At 49.5% G+C, this 19,406-nt stretch overlaps 2 protein-coding genes across 3 annotated transcripts in view; both read left to right on the forward strand.

The window, feature by feature from the left end:
* Window positions 1-3,479, forward strand: part of AHCYL2 (adenosylhomocysteinase like 2) — a 110,411-nt gene extending 106,932 nt beyond the window's left edge. For both annotated transcript variants that reach the window (XM_081210098.1, XM_081210099.1), the window contains 3 exons: window positions 1,102-1,180; window positions 2,139-2,259; window positions 3,307-3,479. In XM_081210098.1, the coding sequence (XP_081066224.1) occupies window positions 1,102-1,180; window positions 2,139-2,259; window positions 3,307-3,313 (207 nt within the window). In that variant the 3' untranslated portion in view covers window positions 3,314-3,479. The remainder of the gene's footprint in view (window positions 1-1,101; window positions 1,181-2,138; window positions 2,260-3,306) is intronic.
* Window positions 3,480-13,251: 9,772 nt separating this feature from the next.
* The window catches only part of STRIP2 (striatin interacting protein 2), an 87,816-nt gene continuing 81,661 nt past the window's right edge, over window positions 13,252-19,406 (forward strand). The window contains exon 1 of the mRNA XM_081209952.1: window positions 13,252-13,422. Coding sequence (XP_081066078.1) covers window positions 13,315-13,422 — 108 coding nt within the window. The 5' untranslated portion in view covers window positions 13,252-13,314. The remainder of the gene's footprint in view (window positions 13,423-19,406) is intronic.

Genomic DNA, 19,406 nt, shown 5'->3' on the forward strand with positions numbered 1-19,406 from the left:
TGCCTACCCATGGTCTCATAGCAAGCGTGGCCAGAGATCACAGGTGATGGGAGTTTGAGCCCCACAGCATATCTAGAACCCCAGATTCCCCAACCCTGCCTCACACCTTCAGTAGCAAAAAACTGAATTCACACACAATGGAATACCAAATGGTTTGGTTTATGTAAAATATGCAGGGATTTATAGTATGCAAAATGAAAGAGAAGAAGGGAAGTCATTGATACTTTCAGAATGTTTAAGTGAGTATACAGTGCTAGGTCATAGAAGAACCCCTTCAAAGGGTATTTCAGGAGTTCTGTTGCCATTCCTCAGTTGTGACTCATTCTAGACAAGGGGTTCTTGCTGTTCCACACACCCCTGCATTTTGAAATATCCACGCTCTGCCCCCACCCACCCACCCTGTTCTCTTGCACTGGGCTATCGAGGACTCCCGCAGTTCAAGATGATACAGAGTGGAGCAGATCTGTGACCCAGCAAAATTCCTTGGGGTGAGAAATCAGAGGTTGGATTCCTTTCGTATTTAGTGTGTTTAGCTGATAGCTGTGTCTGGAGCAAACAAGGGATGCCTCATTCACCCCCAGTCAGAACAGCTGCTCGTTTTAGCACAGGGCCACCCTTCCTGATTTTAACCTGTGATCTGGCTGGCTTTGTGTGAAACAGTTGAAGTGCCTTCTTCCCCTGACTCCTGTCCTTCAATGTCCATCTTACGGGAAGCAGGGGTGCCAATTTGAATAAAATATGGGGGGGGCGCACGTAAGCCCTACCCCACCTATTTGATCAAAAGACAGCACAGCCACACACCATTTGCATGACGATGCTCATCAACTTTGGGAGGGGCCCAACCCCTTCATATATTTTATTGGGGGGCGAAGGGACCTTGCCCCCTAAGAGTTGGCTCCTGTGCAGGGAAGGATCAGGAATGGAAACAGTTTGGTGCTGGTGAGCTGCCATGGAATAGAATCCTGGGCTGGTGGCGTTTCTGGTCCCTTCTAGTTCTCTCCACCAGGTGTTCCGGTCGACTTGAGCAGCCATTGTTGGGTAGATCTGTTCTGTGGCCAGAGATCCAGCTTAACTTGGTCTCTCTTCTCGCTTGTTTGCCAGGCTCTGGCCTTGATAGAGCTCTACAACGCCCCGGAAGGACGCTACAAGCAGGACGTCTACCTGCTCCCTAAAAAAATGGGTAAGCTTCAGCCATCACACCCCACCCTGAGGTACCCTCCTTCTTACCTGCTTCCTGCAGGTGGAAGGTTAGCACCGGGACCTGTTCCCTGCTGTTGCTGCTGCTGCACCCCCAAGGCTCCTGGGGAAATAATGATGATGATGATGATGATGATGATGATGATGATGATGATGATGATGATGATTTATTCTTTATACCCCGCCCATCTGGCTGAGTTTCCCCAGCCATTCTGGGCGGCTTCCAACAAAGATTAAAAATACATTAAAATGTCACACATTAAAAACTTCCCTGAACAGGACTGCCTTCAGATGTCTTCTGAATGTCAGGTGTTTGTTTATCTCTTTGACATCTGATGGGAGGCCATTCCACAGGGTGGGCGCCACCACCGAGAAGGCCCTCTGCCTGGTTCCCTGTAACTTGGCTTCTCGCAGTGAGGGAACCGCCAGAAGGCCCTTGGCGCTGGACTTCAGTGTCCGGGCAGAATGATGGGGGTGGAGAGGCTCCTTCAGGTCTACTGGGCCGAGGCCATTTAGGGCTTTAAAGGTCGATTTCCTTTCCCTTTCTCCTGAGAGACTTCAGAGAAGGGTGACTACCCTAAGGTCACCCAGCAGCTGCATGTGGAGGGGCGGGGAAGCGAACCCGGTTCACCAGATTACGAGTCCACTGCTATTGGGTCAGGGATAGGGAGCCTGTGGCCTTTCAGCTCCTCTGTCATTTTTCACATCTAAAAAGTCCCAGCCATATCCCTCATCCCAGCCATCTAGGAATGAGGGGTCCATTTTCTCTTCGTTGCTTTTCTGAGTATGGTAACTGCAGAGGCATTCCTGAGTGTTTTGAGTTTTGTTTTGTTTTGTTGCTGCTGAACTTCCTGTTTCCATCCCACCCACTTGCATTGTGGGATGTTTGGGGTCTTCCTGCAGCCACACGGACTTAACCAGGGCTGCTTTTCCCTTTTCAGATGAGTATGTGGCAAGTCTTCATCTCCCAACATTCGACGCACACCTGACGGAGCTTTCGGATGAGCAAGCGAAATACTTGGGTCTAAATAAACACGGGCCTTTCAAACCAAACTACTACAGGTACTTCCCTTTTGTTAAAATAAAATAAAAATCGGGAAACCTCCCCCACCCCACCCCTGCCCCCATATAATGTCCTATATGCTGAAGATCTGAGGGTTGTTTCAGAGTCTGTGCTGTAGGGCAGGTGGTGAGGAGACCATAAAGACACAATGAGGCCTTTATATTTCTCCAGCTCATGTCAGTGTGAGAACGTACCAGATCCTCCGTTATGGCAGGCATTTTGGCTGAAGATTATAGACTCAGTCTACAGTTAAAGATTACAGTTTGCAGTCACTTAGCAGCATGAAGGAAACAGAACTAGGTCCAGCGAGCAATGGCCCCCCCCAGCTACAAAAGCCTAGTTTTAACAGTACAGTGGTACCTCGGGTTACAAACGCCTCTGGTTACAAACACTTTGGGTTACAGACCCTGCTAACCTAGAAGTAGTACCTCGGGTTAAGAACTTTGCTTCAGGATGAGAACAGAAATCGTGCTCTGGCGGTGTGGCAGCAGCAGGAGGCCCCATTAGCTAAAGTGGTACCTCAGGTTAAGAACAGTTTCAGGTTAAGAAGGGACCTCCAGAACGAATTAAGTACTTAACCTGAGGTACCACTGTAAAGACAGCTGAGTCCCTCATTTATTGCACCCCTGATTCTGCTAGATCCAAGAATTCAGTAGCTTCCAGAGCCGTCTCCTTGTTTGGGGTGAGGATAGAAGCCTGTGTCCCAAGAGGAACGTAATTGGACCTTGGTGCGCTTCACTGCAACTTCCTGCTCCCAAGAACGTGCAGTCGCTTTACTAGCGCAGTTTAATTGAATGAAATGCATTCACTTACCTAACAGAGAGAAACCTCCTACTCTCATCCGAAAGTGTTTGTTCTGATTTAGTGTGCAGCGGGAATTAGGAGATGAGAAAGAGCTCAGATGTTACGAAAGCAAATTATAAGAGCATTGCACAGCAGCCCTTTCTCCTCAGCCCCCACCCCACCACCATCTCTTGAAGGAAAGAGAAAGTGAATGCTTTGGGGTTATAATCCAGATGTTTTGTGATTTTTTTTAAAAAAAACAGGTATTAATTTCCTGTGGCTGTAGCTGGAAGGAAGAGGAGGAGCAAAAACCTCAAGACCTCTCTCGGCTACCGTGCAGGACAAACCAGTACAAGCTTCTGAACATAGAACCAAGCTTGCTGCCGTAGTACACAGTGTGTTAGGTTATTTATTTATTAAACTAGAATACTGTAAATGCGGCCTCTGCCAATGGTGTTTTTTAAACTGCCATGGGACTGTGAGATGATGGACTTTGGGGGGTGGTTTTTTGGGGTGTGGGGAGTGGAAAGCTGTAGTTGGGGGCTGGGGGGAAGGAGAGAGATTGTCTGGCCAAATGAATTTTACCGCAGATTATGTCAGCTTCAAGCAATCTTGTTATCACTGTTATGTCTAATCCAGTGTACAAATTAACAAAGGGGGCTGGAAGAGAGCAGCCAAAGTTGGATGGACGTGAGAGAGCGGGGAGCCATCACTCCAAGTTTCCTTCGCTTCTCTCTCTCTTTCTCTTGTGTTTTTGCCATGGCAGTTGGGAAAGCGGCTGCAGATTTGCTTTAACGTGGAAGCCTCACAAGTCCGCTCCACATGCTGCTAAGACACTTGCAACCTCATTGTGGGGGAAACCGTGTTCTGAATTTAGCTGCTTGTGCAAAGGGGAGGGGCAGCTTCTGGAGAGCAGGCCAGGCAAATGTTGCCCCCTCCTCTCTCCCCCCCCCCACACCTACCTTGCTGGGGTCTGTGGAGCAGGCACCCTTTTTTGCATAAGATCATTGTTGTGCTTCTGCAAAAGCCTTGCAGTTTTATATGCAAGTCGCGACGAGCTCCCTCCCTCCCTATGCCTACCAAAGCTTCCTTCTTGCAGGACTTGTGGTGTTGGAGCATTACGTGCTCATCCTGACGCTAAGCAGCCAAGCAACTTGTGTCAGCCCCTGCGGAACAGGGCGGCAGAACGCTGGCAGGCCTGCTAGCGAGAACCCTTCTCATCCCACAGTCCTCCTCTCTGTGCCAAGGGATTGTAGTCCTTGCTGAGAATAGACTTTGAGATCCACCTCTATTTGGTTTTAGGAAACGTCCAAGTCTCTCCCACCCCCGGTAGGGCAGCTGTTGCTTTTTAAACAGGCGCCGTCAACATCATGCAAATGTGACCTGGCCATTCGTTTGCACAAACTCAAATCTGCTTTCCAGTTGTTCGCGGGAGCAGAGCAGGTTCTGTTAGCGTGAAGCGAACCAGGGGTGAATTTGTCGGTGATGCTGGGCCTGAGCCAGTGGGAACATTTCCTGGGCGAGGCACATTGAAATGGAGGAGCCTTGAGCTTCCTTGGCCTTGCACGTCTCCCGCGATCCATTTTGAAAGCGCCTTGTGCGGGGATTCTCCTGCTGGGCCGTTCCCGTTGTGTCCCGATTCTGCTCTAAAGGGAAACCCCACCCAAACTGATTTTGCCTTTCCATTGGACTGCCCCAGGCTTCACGGTGTCCTGCCTGGGCGCTTCTCACTGGGGCATCTGGTGGAAACAGGATACTGGCTTTGGGGTAATCCAGGATCCAGGCACTTCTGGTCTCCTCAGATTCAGGCAAGACAACCTCAGGCTGCATCCAGACCAATATTCCTCTTGCAGTTGTTTTTTCCTTTTGTGTCTCTACATGCTGGTATTATTCTGGCACTGCAGCCATAGGTTTTTCTTTTTCTACGATTATTAACACTCCAAATTGGCACAGTTGCAGCCAGGGACCCATACCCATTCGAATACATTTTATTCATTTCACCAGGAAAGAGGGAATGAATCCCACCTTCGGATGGGATCACGAAAGACCTGGATTCAGGGATTGCTTACCTTTTGCTGAAAGAACTTAACTTGTGCATCTGATCTGCTACCTGAGTGTGTCAGAGCAACAGCAGAGCAAATTTCCTATCAGGAGATAGCTTGAAAATGGGAAAAGAAAAAGTCTTCCGGTGGAGTCAGGAGAAGCTGGGGCAGAGCAAGGAGCAAAGCTTCTGTTAATTTAAGACTTAAGCTTTTGCCGTGGGGGCGGGGGGAGCGGAGGAGAAGAAAAGAGAAAATGGGGTGCAGAGAGTTGCAGAACTAGTTGTGGGGGCCTGTCTGGCTTTCTGTGGAAATCTTCCCAGTCTCTGTACATCCTTCATGTTTTCAGTAGCAAAGGTTAGTCCGGCTGTGATATTTCCGGAGGGCATGGCTATGTGAAGAGTCTGACTGTGTGAGTCTTCATCTCTTAAAAATCTGGTCGTGCGTTTTGTGATACCAGTGATGACCTATATAGGAAGGGGCTGTTGGGCAGTTTTGTTGCTTTTAATACAAACTGGGTCCGTTCTTAACTTTTCAAGAAACAAAACACATTATTTTGCTTCTCTTGAGTATAGTTTGCACCTGCTTGACTTCATCTGTCTGGTATGTGTGGTGCCTGAGTCCTTGAGGAGGAACTGCCAGGGTCGTTCTGCCTGCCCAGACCCCCAGGACACTTGGGGAGCAAGTGGCAAGGAAATTGGGAAAGATTCAGGATCCGGGCCACCATCTCACGCTGGGGCCTGCATTCACTTCTGCATAGAGGATGGTGGAAGGGCCCGGTTCTGTGCCCTGCAGTGGGGGAAATGGCTGTGTGAATTCACCGCCCTCCTCCCCCTGACTCTTGAGTTGTATGTTCTTCCACATGGACTTTGGAATATCACGAAGCGCAAGGCCACCTTTGTTTGCTGCCCCCCCAAGGGCCCTGATCCTTGACTTAGTCTGGCAAGGCCTGTCTTGTCCTCTTAGATGGAGCAGCGTTAAACCCGCTACAAGAAATATGGCTCCAGTCGTCAGGCAGACCGATTCTCCTAGAGTCTGTCCAAGTCCCTCTCACCCACCCAGTGTCTCGGCTACCAGGCATGATATACCCTCCCACTTCTCCAGCAAGAGACAACCGTTCTGCCATGTGACCCCCAAAGTGTGTGACTTGAAAGGGGTGGGTGCAGTCGGGTGGGGAGAAGGGGGTCACCTGTTCAGGGTCTGTCACTAGCAAGAGCGTGTGATGGTGCTGTCCTCATTTGTAAATTTGTTTGCTCTAAATCATTTTTATCTTTGATGTAGAGAATGGCGGGAGGGAACAAACAGAAATGTCCCACAGAAAGGGTTTTATCTCCTCTGATTTTCTTTTCTTAAAAATAAATAAATCTTCCTCTGTGTTCTGCTTATTTTCGTTTTATTTTTTTATTTGTCTGTAAAGCGATTTTGCTTGCTCAGCATTTCCCAATCAGTCTGGAATCGCCATACTTCTGTGATCATCTCTAAATCTTAAGCAAGTGTAATAAATGTTTTATTTTCTAACGTAACATTTCAAAGACTATTTAAAAAAGACAGGTAGGAGACACCAGCAAAACAAAAACGCATCATAAGGAAAAGCGGCGAATTGCAATCCGAATATCTGAAACCAGGAAAACAAAAATCATGTCATAATTCTCTAATAAGGAAGTTTAAAAATAAAAAAACTTATGAGATTATAATATTTTCGAAAAAGGATGTTTTAAATATTAATGTCTGAGTGATTGTATTAGATCAGCAATAAGGACTCTGTAATCTCAAAAATAAATAAAATATTGTAAAATCCAAATGAGTCTTTCAAAAGTTTTTGGCAGTGTGCCTGGTTCCCTGTGACAATTGAGACAGAAATGAGGGAGGCCTCCCAAGTCCCAATGCAAAGGAAATTCAGGCGCCCCAGGCAGTTAGGTGAGAATGAATGAAAAGGAAGCAGTGCTGTGCATGTGTTGAATGTTGCAAAACAATTGCAGAAACACACCCTGTGGCCAACTTTGATTCTGAACCCACCTTGGGGTAGTGGGGGGTGGGAATAGTTTCACAGTTTCGCAAACTGTCTCGCCAGAGCAGTGGCGTAGCGTGGGTTGTCAGCACCTGGGGCAAGGCAAGTAATTTGCGCCCCCTAACCCGTGGATTTGCGCCCCCTAACCCTACCCCCCAGATGTTGCGCCCGGTGCGGCATGCCCCCCCTGCACCCCCATGCTACGCCACTGCGCCAGAGTGGTGCATGCTCTAGCTTTCTCCCGCTTGGACTACTGCAGTGCGCTCTACGTGGGGCTACCTTTGAAGGTGACCCGGAAACTACAACTAATCCAGAACGCGGCAGCTAGACTGGTGACTGGGAGCGTCCGCCGAGACCACATAACACCGGTCTTGAAAGACCTACATTGGCTCCCAGTACGTTTCCGAGCACAATTCAAAGTGTTGGTGCTGACCTTGAAAGCCCTAAACGGCCTCGGTCCAGTATACCTGAAGGAGCGTCTCCACCCCCATCGTTCAGCCCGGACACTGAGGTCCAGCACCGAGGGCCTTCTGGTGGTTCCCTCCCTGCAAGAAGTGAAGCTACAGGGAACCAGGCAGAGGGCCTTCTCAGTGGTGGCACCCACCCTGTGGAGAGCCCTCCCATCAGATGTCAAAGAGAAAAACAACTACCAGACTTTTAGAAGACATCTGAAGGCAGCCCTCTTTAGGGAAGCTTTTAACGTTTAACGGACCACTGTATTTTAATACTTTGTTGGAAGCCGCCCAGAGTGGCTGGGGAAGCCCAGCCAGATGGGTGGGGTATGAATAAATAAATTGTTATTGTTATTGTTATTGAATGTCCCTGTGATATGGGAGTGGGGAATGTTTTGGCTCTTAAGCTGCGCGGGATTCTTCCCTCTTTCCAAATCCTGATTGCTGGAACCAATCTTAATTGTGCCCGTGAGCAAAGCCTTGTAGGCTTATTGGTGCTCCGTGTGTGCAAATTGCCCTTAGAAAAGGTCTGCTGCAAGCTTATCACACCTGCTGCCCAGGTTCTGCAGCTTAGCTAATGTGAACTTGGGGAGACAAGAGGCTTTGAAGTCTGGGGTGGGATAGGGAAGCAGTGTTGGTCCAAGGGCATCCGAAGGGCTGCCGGTCCCCCACCTCCGCTTAGCGGCATCACCTGCATCTGTGAAAAAGCTTAAGAAACCTGCTTGACCTCCCATCTTGCAGCGCTGGAAGAGGCAGCGCCCGCCAAGAACAACAAAGAGGGTCAGTCTTTGCATGTCCTCGGAGTCAGCAAAGTTTTAATAAGCTGTGGCATCAGCTCATCTCTCGCTGCAGCCCACTTATCTGGGTAAGTAATGGAAGGGGTTTGAATAATTCAGCACGGAGGCCGGCTGAGGTTTGCTCAACGCTTTGCGGCTTCCCTAGTGAAGAGAGGCTGCGGGTCGATGGCGAATTGAAACGTTTTTCCATCTCTCGTCAGCTCCGCTTAAGGCTTCTGTCAAGCTTTGTGTTGGGGGTGAGAAACAGAATGGGGGCCCTGTAAGCCGCTTCTCAAGCTGCCGGGGCGCTCTGCTGGCCACGCCCCTTTCTCCAGGCCACACCCCCTTTCTCCAGGCCACGCCCCTCACAGATCCTGCACCACCACCTCCTGTTCTTTTGCCCAAGGGGGAATTGTCCTTGAACTGTAATCATGCCTCTTGCTTCCCCTGATGGAGAAGCTGTACAGACAGAGGTCCGGTGTGCAGATCAAGGGAAGAGATCTCTATTACTGCTCCTTGGTCAGACCACACCTGGAATACGGTGTCCAGTTTTGGGCACCACAATTTAAAGAGGATATCAAGAAGGTGGAAGGTGTGCAGAGGAGGGCAGCCAATCAAGGGCCTGGAAAGCAAGCCTGATGAGGAATGGTTGAAGGAGCTGGGTACGTTTAGCCTTGAAAACAGACGAGATATGAGAGCCATCTTCAGATATCTCCTTTTTTAAAAAAAAATATGCATTTTTATTGAGTTTTCTTTAACATAAGTCAAACAAACAAAACAAATACAATAAGGTTCCATAATAACTTATTTTTTCATCGCTCTGCCGAGTGTGGACTTCCCTCCCTCCCTTCAACAGGTTTTCAGTTTCCACTTTTCTTTCCGCAGTTTCTTAATAACTTCCCATCCACATCGTTAGATTTATTTTAATCCTGCTACAGTCTTTAAACTTCTGCAATTATTACTTATATATTCCACAAATTTTCTCCACTCTCTTCTGAACTTTGTTTCCTCTTGGTTACGAATCCTGTAAGTCAGTTTTGCTAATTCCGCATATTCTACCATTTTTGTCTGCCGCTCCTCCAATGTTGGTAATTCCTGTGTCTTCCATTTCTGGGCTACCAAAATTCTAGCAGCCTTCGTGGCATACATGAATAATCTCTGGTCTACTTTTCCAATTTCTTCACCTATCAATGCTAGCAAAAAGGCTTCTGGGTTTTTTGGGGAAGGTATATTTAAATAACTTTTTCAGCTTGTTATAAATCATATCCCAAAATTGTTTCATTTTCTCACATGTCCACCACATGTGGAAAAAATCTCCATCTTTCACTTTACATTTCCAACATACTTCACTGCGCATTCTATACATCTTTGCTAGCTTGATAGGTGTTAAGTACCAGCGGTACATCATTTGCATTACATTCTCGTTGTTGTTGTCTAGTCGTTTAGTCGTGTCCGACTCCTCTTGACCCCCTGGACTAGAGCACGCCAGGCACTCCTGTCTTCCACTGCCTCCCACAGTTTGGTCAGACTCATGTTTGTGGCTTCGAGAACACTGTCCAACCATCTCGTCCTCTGTCATCCCCTTCTCCTTGTGCCCTCCATCTTTCCCAACATCAGGGTCTTTTCCAGGGAGTCTTCTCTTCTCATGAGGTGGCCAAAGTCTTGGAGCCTCAGCTTCAGGATCTGTCCTTCCAGTGAGCACTCAGGGCTGATTTCCTTCAGAATGGAGAGGTTTGATCTTCTTGCAGTCCATGGGACTCTCAAGAGTCTCCTCCAGCACCAGAATTCAAAAGCATCCATTTTTTTGCGATCAGCCTTCTTTGCGGTCCAGCTTGAAGGTGGTACACACCGTACATTTTAGACCCTCATTCCACAATTTCTCCCAAGCCTCATATTCAATATGAATATTCAATATATTCATCTTCAGATATCTCAAGGACTGTCACATGGAGCAAGCTTGATTTCTACTGCCCTGTAGGGTAGAACTCAAACCAATGGATTCAATTTGCAATCAAGGAGATTCCGACTAAACATGGAGAACTTTCTGACGGTAAGTGTTTGACGGTGGAACTGTCTCCCTCAGAAGGTGGCAGACTCTGCTTCCTTGGAGATTTTAAAGCAGATGTTGGGTGGCCATCTGCCATGGATGCTTGGGATTTCTGCATTCCAGGGGGTTGGACTAGATGACCCCAAGGGTCTCTTCCGACTGTACAATTCTATGATTTTATGAAACAAGGCTGAGCTACACAAAGATCAGCTCTCGTTTCTGCTGCCTCACATCCCACAAGCATGTGGACCACAGAAGGTTTATACTTAACTTGGGAATGAGACCCTGGGACTGAAGAAGGTTTCTCACTCCTGTTTTTAGGAGCTACTTGATAGATAAATTGTAAAAATAAAAATAAAATCTTTGTTTTGTTGGCAGTATATATCTAGCCTAAGGCCAAGGAGTTATAAAGGGGCATCCTTGCTCTTGCTCACAACAACAGTCCTAAGAGGTAGGCTAGGCTGTGTGAGAGAGAATTTAATAATAATAATAATAATAATAATAATAATAATAATAATAATAATAATAATAATAATTTTATTTATACCCCACCCTCCCCAGACAAGACCGGGCTCAGGGCGGCTAACACCAGATATAAAACAATTGATTGAAATACAACTCAAAAAACAAGATTAAAATACAACATTAAAATGCAGCCTCATTTCAGCAGAAACTCAAAAACTTTTTTTGGGATGAAAACGTCAAGTCTTCTCCAAGGCTAACTATCCAGACTGGTCCTACATGGGCCAGAAAAAATCCAGGGAAGTCCCCAAATAGGAGTTCCATCACAGAAGGAGAAAGGAAAGAGGAAAGACGGGGAGGGGATCAAGTTGATTCCAAGCCAAAGGCCAGGCGGAACAACTCTGTCTTACAGGCCCTGCGGAAAGAAATCAGATCCTGCAGGGCCCTGGTCTCATGAGGCAGAGTGTTCCACCAGGCCGGGGCCAGTGCTGAAAAGGCCCTGGCTCTGGCTGAGGCTAATCTGGCTTCCTTAGGGCCCAGGACCTCGAGGGTGTTGCTATTTATGGACCTTAAGGTCCTCCGTTGGGCAGACTGGGAGAACTGGCCTGTGAGTTGTGCTACAGACAGGTATTGGGGCTGCCCCTTGGTAGCTCCCCCATGGGATGAAAAGTGCTGTTTAGATGTGGATCCAGGGCCTAAACTGCTTCGACTCTCAAGGCCTGTGGATAAGACCGACCTACAGATTTGGTTTTAACTGCTGAAGTTGAGCAAACCGCAGATGTCCTTCAGCTCCTTGCCCAAGAGAAGGGCGAGATCGCTTCCTTTGCTCTCTCTGCTTCAGTGGCCTCTTATCAAGGGCTCCAGGTTGGGCTATTATCGCTAGATCTCAAGGGCAAACTTTCAAGGATCACGTCCTCTCGTAGCGCAGGCTTGATTCTCTCAAGGACTAAGACTCCATTGCTGGAGGAATCTGTTGCAAGCTCCAAGGAAAACCCACAGGGACTGATGAGCCAGGAGATTTAGTGCAGGCACCCCCAAACTCTGCCCTCCCTCCAGATGTTTTGGGACTACAACTCCCATCATCCCTAGCTAACAGGACCAGTGGTCAGGGGTGATGGGAATTGTAGTCCCAAAAACATCTGGAGGGAGGGCAGAGTTTGGGGGTGCCTGCTTTAGTGGAAAGCTCCATGCAGCTCCCACCAGCCATGGTCAGGTGATTTTTTTAGCTGAGATTCCTACACTTCAGGGGGTTGGACTAGATGCCCCTTGGGGGTCCCCTTCCAACTATGGCAGGCATCCCCAAACTCGGCCCTCCAGATGTTTGGGGACTACAGTTCCCATCATCCCTGACCACTGGTCCTGTTAATAAGGATGATGGAAGTTGTAGTCCCAAAAACATCTGGAGGGCCAAGTTTGGGGGTGCCTGAACTATGGAATTCTCCGATTCTACAGTTGGGAGTTCTTTAAGTTTAGAGCAAAGGCAAGAGGAGATCGGATAGATGGGGGTCTGGCGGCCACCTGCCAGGGTGTGATCCCTGCATTGCACGGAGAATGTTGCTGTTGTTTAGTCGTGTCCGACTCTTCGTGACCCCCCTGGACCAGAGCATGCCAGGCACTCCTGTCTTCCACTGCCTCCCACAGTTTGGTCAGACTCATGTTGGTCTCTTCGAGAACACTGTCCCACCATATCGTCCTCTGTTGTCCCCTTCTCCTTGTGCCCTCCATCTTTCCCAACATCAGGGTCTTTTCCAGGGAGTCTTCTCTTCTCATGAGGTGGCCAAAGTCTTGGAGCCTCAGCTTCAGGATCTGTCCTTCCAGTGAGCACTCAGGGCTGATTTCCTTCAGAATGGAGAGGTTTGATCTCCTTGCAGTCCATGGGACTCTCAAGAGTCTCCTCCAGCACCAGAATTCAAAAGCATCCATTCTTCGGCCACCAGCCTTCTTGATGGTCCAGCTCTCACTTCCATACATCACTCCTGGGAAAACCATATGGACCTTTGTTGGCAAGGTGATGTCTCTGCTTTTTAAGATGCTGTCTAGGTTTGTCATTGCTTTTCTCCCAAAACCATACCTTTAACTATGGGAAAACCATAGAATTTAACAAATTCTGCAATTCAATGTCCTTGCAAGGCCCTGGCTGCATCCCGGCTCTGCAGGGCACTCTGGACATGCTCAGAGGTGAAACGAAACGCAGGCCGGGCGACGGCAAAACCCGCCCCTCGCCCCGCCCCTCGCCCCGCCCCCTTTTCCTCCGTCTGCCCTGGTTACAGTTCTCCCAACAGGTGTCTCCCTCCTTCCCGCCGCGGCCAATCGCCGCGAGGGGGTGTGCGCGCCGGCTCCTCCCTCGGCCGGCAGCCGGCCAATGGGGCCGCGGGGGGGGCGTGGCTCCGGCGCCCGGGCAGGGAAGTGGCTGTGCCAGCCCCGCACGTGTCTGTCTGCGCCGCGGCGATCGCCCGGAGATCCAGGCGGGTGGCTCTCCGGGGCGGCATGGAGGAGCCCGGCGCGGGAGGCGCCAACGGGGCGCCGGGCAAGGGCAAGGCTCAGCCCCCGGCCAAGGGCAGGGAGCTCTTCAGGAGCCAGCGGAAGGAGTCGGAGGTGCCAATTCATGAATTTATTTTTGGGGAGGGGGGAATCCCGGTGGATTTGGGGGGGCCATCCTGGAGCGCATATATATATTTATATTTTTGGAGGTGCGGTAGGCAGAGCACCCCCCCAAGAGGGACGGTGCCATGGCAGCCTACCCTGCGGGGACGTTGTGGGGCAATTGATTTTTTTTTTGGGGGGGCAGACCAGTGGCGTAGCGTGGGGGGTGCAGGGGGGGCCGGCCGCACCGGGCGCAACATCTGGGGGTTAGGGTTAGGGGGCGCAAATCCACGGGTTAGGGGGCGCAAATTACTTGCCTTGCCCCGGGTGCTGACAACCCACGCTACGCCACTGGGGCAGACTCCTGGTGGATTTGGGGTTGGGTGTGCCATTCTGGAGCGTATATATATATATTTATATTTTGGGGGGTGAGGTAGGCAGAGCACCCCCCAAGAGGGACGGTGCCATGGCAGCCTACCCTGCGGGGACGTTGTGGGGCAATTGATTTTTTTGGGGGGGCAGACTCCTGGTGGATTTGGGGTGGGGTGTGCCATCCTGGAGTGTGCATATAAATAAATATAAATAATATAAATATATATGGGGTGAGGTAGGCAGAGCAGGACAGTGCCTTGGCAGCCTACCCTGCGGGGACGTTGTGGGGCAGGAGGGAAAAGGGATGTGGGGTCCCTGCTTGTGTTGGAGAAAGAGAGCTGTGCCCGGGGGTGTCACGATGGGGCTGCAGAGTTGTGGGGTGGCGGGGAAGAGAGAAAGAGCCGGCTTTGGGGGGCAGCCAGAGGGGCGCCTGCAAAGGGGAGGGTCTGGCGGCGCAGTGGAGAGAAGCGGGTGGGTGGGGGTCTTGCTGGACTCGACTAGAGGCGTTGCTGGGGGTCAGGAGGGTGGCGACGGCTTCTTTGGGTCCCGGCGTCGGTGGGGCTCGGGGATGCGGGGAGGGGAGTTTTGGGGTGACGCTCAGGAGAGCTCGGGTGGGGGCAGTTGGAGGGGCTGGCTAAAATTGGAGGAGAGAAAAAGAGCCAAATTGGGGGGGGGGCATTTGGAGAGAGTATGGGGCTGGTAGTGCCCGGCAGCCCCCAGATTGGAAATGTGTTGCCCTTGGAAGCGGGGCAGGATTTGTCCTGAGCCTGGCGAGGTGGGGGCTTCTTGCAGATAAATCCCATGGATTTCTGAGATGGGGGGGGTGTCCTTCTTTCGCTTGGGTCTCTCAGGGTTGGGTGAACATTTTGCTGCTTCCGTGGAACCTTAAATCGCCCTATTTTCTGTTTCTGGAAGATAATAATAAATAATAAAATTTTTTTTATATCCCGCCCTCCCCAGATACTTGGGGGGGGGGGTCGAATTGTTCCTCTAGCTCCTTTAGGATGGAGTAAAACAGCTCCTGTTTTCTGAATGAGTCTCTCTTCCCTGCGCCTCCGTCCACCTCCCGTTCTGATCCAAGCTTGCGCGCTTTTGCGCATCTGAAATCCTCCTTTCCCTGCGCTCATCTGTTCCCCAAACTCTCTTTTTCGCCAGGGGTTTTTACACGGAATGGTGGACTCTGCAAGGTGGAGCAGCCCCCCCCCCCCGAATATTATCTGTCCCTGGTTTTCTGGCTTCCCCCATTTCCCAACGCCCTCCCCTCTCTGTGTGGAGAGAGGCAGCCAGGTCCCTTGTGCGTAATGTACAAGAGCAGCTGGAGAATCGAGGCTTGTGCGTTGTGGATGTCAAGAGCCCAGGAAGGGGGAGGAGGAAGAGGCTTCCCTCTGCTAACGCCCGGGCGATTCCTCCTGCAGCTCTCCTCCAGCAAAAGACTGGCTGCTGTTTCTGCAAAACAAGGACGACACCACCGCTCTCAAAACCCCACGGATGTCTTGTTTGTTTCCTCTCTGGGGTTGGGCTGTGGCGCTTTGCAAAAGTGTGAAAGCACATGTGAGTCTGATCGAAGTGGGGCAGGCAATGGGGACAAGGAAGAAACGCACCTCTTTCCCAGGTGCAATCTCTTTTCTAAAATATATACATATATATTTATTAAGTTTTACCTAACAAATTTCAGTTCAAACACATCATTCACCTCTTCACTTCTCTGAATCCCTTGATTTCCCTCTGCCCTTCCATGGTTACCGTTATCAATCTTTTCCTACCCTTCTGATTATTTTCTTTAATTTATGGAAAAACAAATTACTACTTTTTAAACAGTTTTTTTGTACATTACAAGCACTACTCAAATCCTGCCAAAGTTGTTAGCTGTTTACAGTGTTCTGTTATGTACATTATAATTTTTTCCATTACTTCTTGAAATTCTTCTCTTCCTCTTTCCCAATTTTGCCATTTTGGCATAGTCCATCATCTTCATCAGTTGGAACCCAAACGTCCGATGGGGCTTCCGCGGCTTCTGATTGGCTGCAGGAGCTTTCTGCAACCAATCAGAAGTGCGCCTTGGTTTCCAAACGTTTTGGAAGTCGAACGTACTTCCGGAATGGATTCTGTTCGACTTTTGAGGTACGACTGTATAAGGAAGGCACCAGACAAGCCTCCTGGGGGAAAGTATCCCACAAACGGGGAGCCACTGCAGAAAAGGCCCTGCTCTTGTGTTGCCACCCTCTGGACCTCTTGTGGAGGAGGCCCACGAAGAAGGGCCTCAGAGGATGATCACAGGGGCTGGGTTGCTTGAATTGCCCTCACTCCATCCTTGTTTGAGGGACGCGGGTGGCGTGGAGAACTTTCTGACTTGCCGATCAGAAGGTCGGTGGTTCGAATCCCCGCGACGGGGTGAGCTCCCATTGCTTGGTCCCTGCTCCTGCCAACCTAGCAGTTCGAAAGCACCTCAAAGTGCAAGTAGATAAATAGGTACTGCTCCGGCAGAAAGGTAAATGGCATTTCCATGCGCTGCTCTGGTTCACCAGAAGCGGCTTAGTCCTGCTGGCCACATGACCCGGAAGCTGTACGCCGGCTCCCTCAGCCAGTAAAGCGAGATGAACACCACAACCCCAGAGTCGTCTGCGACTGGACCTAATAGCCAGGAGTCCCTTTACATCCTTGTTTGCCCTCATTGACCAAATTTTGCTGGCTCCAGCTGGAATGATAGATGTTCTTTGCCTTTGGGGAAATACTCCTCCCCAGTTGCTAATGATTTTTAGAATTGATTTATTGGTTTATCGATTGCTAATGCGTTGCTTGCATACTTGTGCGCTGGGCAGAGAATTGTGGGAAACAAACTGCTGGAGCTCGTGACCTCACCACTGCTCTCGTGGAAGGAAAACCGTCTCCGAAAACCTTCACCATTTGTAGGAGCGTAAAGTGTGGGTGTTTATGTCATCTTCAGGGGCTCAGTCCAGCCCCACACATCTGGGGGAGGCTGCTGCTGCGTCCTCTCTCTTCCCAGTCTCCGGTAATCTCTCTCTAAATATATTTCCATGCGATGTGCTTCTCCAGGAAAAATGGGAAAGTTACATGCCTCTCTTTTGATAGATGCAATGTTCAACCATATTTTGGCACCGCATGAATGAGTATATTCCTTCCTCTCTCCCCACTTCTCCCTTCTAATCAGTGTTAGAAACTCAGATATATCAGCTAGGTGCCAAATGGCTCCTTAGACCGGGGTTACAGTCGCTAAAACTGAATGCCTAGTTGCCATTTTGGAGGCCAGACTGCTATAAAGTCTTATTTTTCAATACAACCTTTTGATTCCTGTAATTCAGTCTTGATTGTGCAGGATAGAATTCTACAGGATACGTTGCTAATGTGTGAAGATGGTCCAGATCCAAGGATCCCCAGGCATGCGCCGCCAGATGGTCCGGGCATCTTCGCAAGTGGCTTGTTGTCATTTAGTCGTGTCCGACTCTTCGTGACCCTCTGGACCAGAGCACATCAGTCACTCCTGTCTTCCACTGCCTCCCGCAGTTTGGTCAAACTCTTGCTGGTAGCTTCGAGAACACCGTCCCACCATCTGGTCCTCTGTCGTCCCCTTCTCCTTGTGCCCTCCATCTTTCCCAACATCAGGGTCTTTTCCAGGGAGTCTTCTCTTCTCATGAGGTGACCAAAGTCTTGGAGCCTCAGCTTCAGGATCTGTCCTTCCAGTGAGCACTCAGGGCTGATTTCCTTCAGAATGGAGAGGTTGGATCTTCTTGCAGTCCATGGGACTCTCAAGAGTCTCCTCCAGCACCAGAATTCAAAAGCATCAATTCTTCGGCGATCAGCCGTCTTTATGGTCCAGCTCTCACTTCCATACATCACTACTTGGAAAACCATAGCTTTTACTATACGGACCTTTGTCGGCAAGGTGATGTCTCTGCTTTTTAAGATGCTGTCTAGGTTTGTCATTGCTTTTCTCCCAAGGAGCAGGCGTCTTTTAATTTCGTGGCTGCTGTCACCATCTTCAGTGATCATGGAGCCCAAGAAAGTAAAATCTCTCACTGCCTCCTTTCTTCCCCTTCTATTTGCCAGGAGGTGATGGGCCCAGTGGCCATGATCTTGGGTTTTTTCCATGCTGAGCTTCAGATCATATTTTGCGCTCTCCTCTTTCACCCAAGTGGTTGATAGCCAGGTGCAAAAAGCGCCTGGCGAATTTCAAACCCTGATTCCAGTTTAAGGGACAAGTTTGGTGTTGCATCTGACCAGTGGTCAGGTTTTTAGGAAAGAGGAGGGCCAGAAGGGGTGCCAGGCAAGGCTATGCCAAACTGCCATTGGTCATTGCATCTTAACCAGGCGGTCAGGATCTCACAGCCCTCCACCCTCTCTTGCTTCTTTGGCCCCATCCACCACTAGTGGCCCCCCACCAAGGTTGACAACATGCCCTCTGCCTGAAAAGGTCTTCCAACACCTGCTACTCAGAAGTAAGCCCCATTGAGTTCAGCAGAGCTTGCTCCCATGGAAGTGCATGCAGGTGGTTACTAACCTTTGACTCCTATCATATCCAAGTTCTTTACTCCTCCAAATTTAATTACTCCGTTTCTCCTGCCCCTGCCAAGTTCCCCCCCTTTTTAATCCACTAACCTTTCCTTTGTTGCTGGCACTGTTTGGCGTGAAAGCTCCTGTAGTTTTCACAGAGCCGGGAAAACAAAGACCTCACTATTTCAGCGTGTGCCTGCTTATATTCTGGTTCTCTTCAGATCGTATAAATCTCTTATGAAAGTATGCGCCTGTTTCTGAAAATCGGACGAAGGAACTGCAGCTGTGGCTTCCTCTTAGCCTCAAAAGTCCCTTTTGGTGGATCAGGCCAAAGATCCCTCTATCCTGGAGCCAATGAGAGCTGGACCATAGAGAAGGCTGATTGCCAAAGAATTAATGCTTTTGAATTCTGGTGCTGGAGGAGACTCTTGAGAGTCCCATGGACTGCAAAAAGATCAAACCGATTTAGGGAAGCTTTTAATGTTTAACAGACTATTGTATTTTAATATTTTGTTGGAAGCCACCCAGAGTGGCTGGGGAAACAATTATTTATAAATAATAAATTGTTGCTGTTGTTGTTAACCTCTCCATTCCTACGGAAATCAGCCCTGAGTGCTCACTGGAAGGACAGATCCTGAAGCTGAGGCTCCAAGACTTTGTCCACCTCATGAGAAGAGAAGACTCCCTGGAAAAGACCCTGATGTTGGGAAAGATGGAGGGCACAAGGAGAAGGGGACAACAGAGGACGAGATGGTGGGACAGTGTTCTCGAAGCTACCAGCATGAGTTTGACCAAACTGCGGGAGGCAGTGGAAGACAGGAGTGCCTGGCGTGCTCTGGTCCATGGGGTCACGAAGAGGCGGACACGACTAACCGACTAAACAACAACAATCCTGGAGCCAACCGTATATCTTCAGACAGAAGCTCTCCCCCTGTTATCTGTCTCCAGGGGAGGAGTGGTAAATCATGAAGTGCAGGAGCTTACCGTGGCAGCCCCCCCAGGAAGAGTGCATGGCCATGCTTGATGTGTTGCTAGGTATAAATCCAAAATGGCAGCCGATCCCATAATGCCTAGCTTAATAGGATCAGTTGACAGGCATAATATTTGGGTTCTGA

This window comes from Podarcis bocagei (genome assembly GCF_964188305.1).
Source record: "Podarcis bocagei genome assembly, chromosome: 10".
NCBI classification, from domain to species: domain Eukaryota; kingdom Metazoa; phylum Chordata; class Lepidosauria; order Squamata; family Lacertidae; genus Podarcis; species Podarcis bocagei.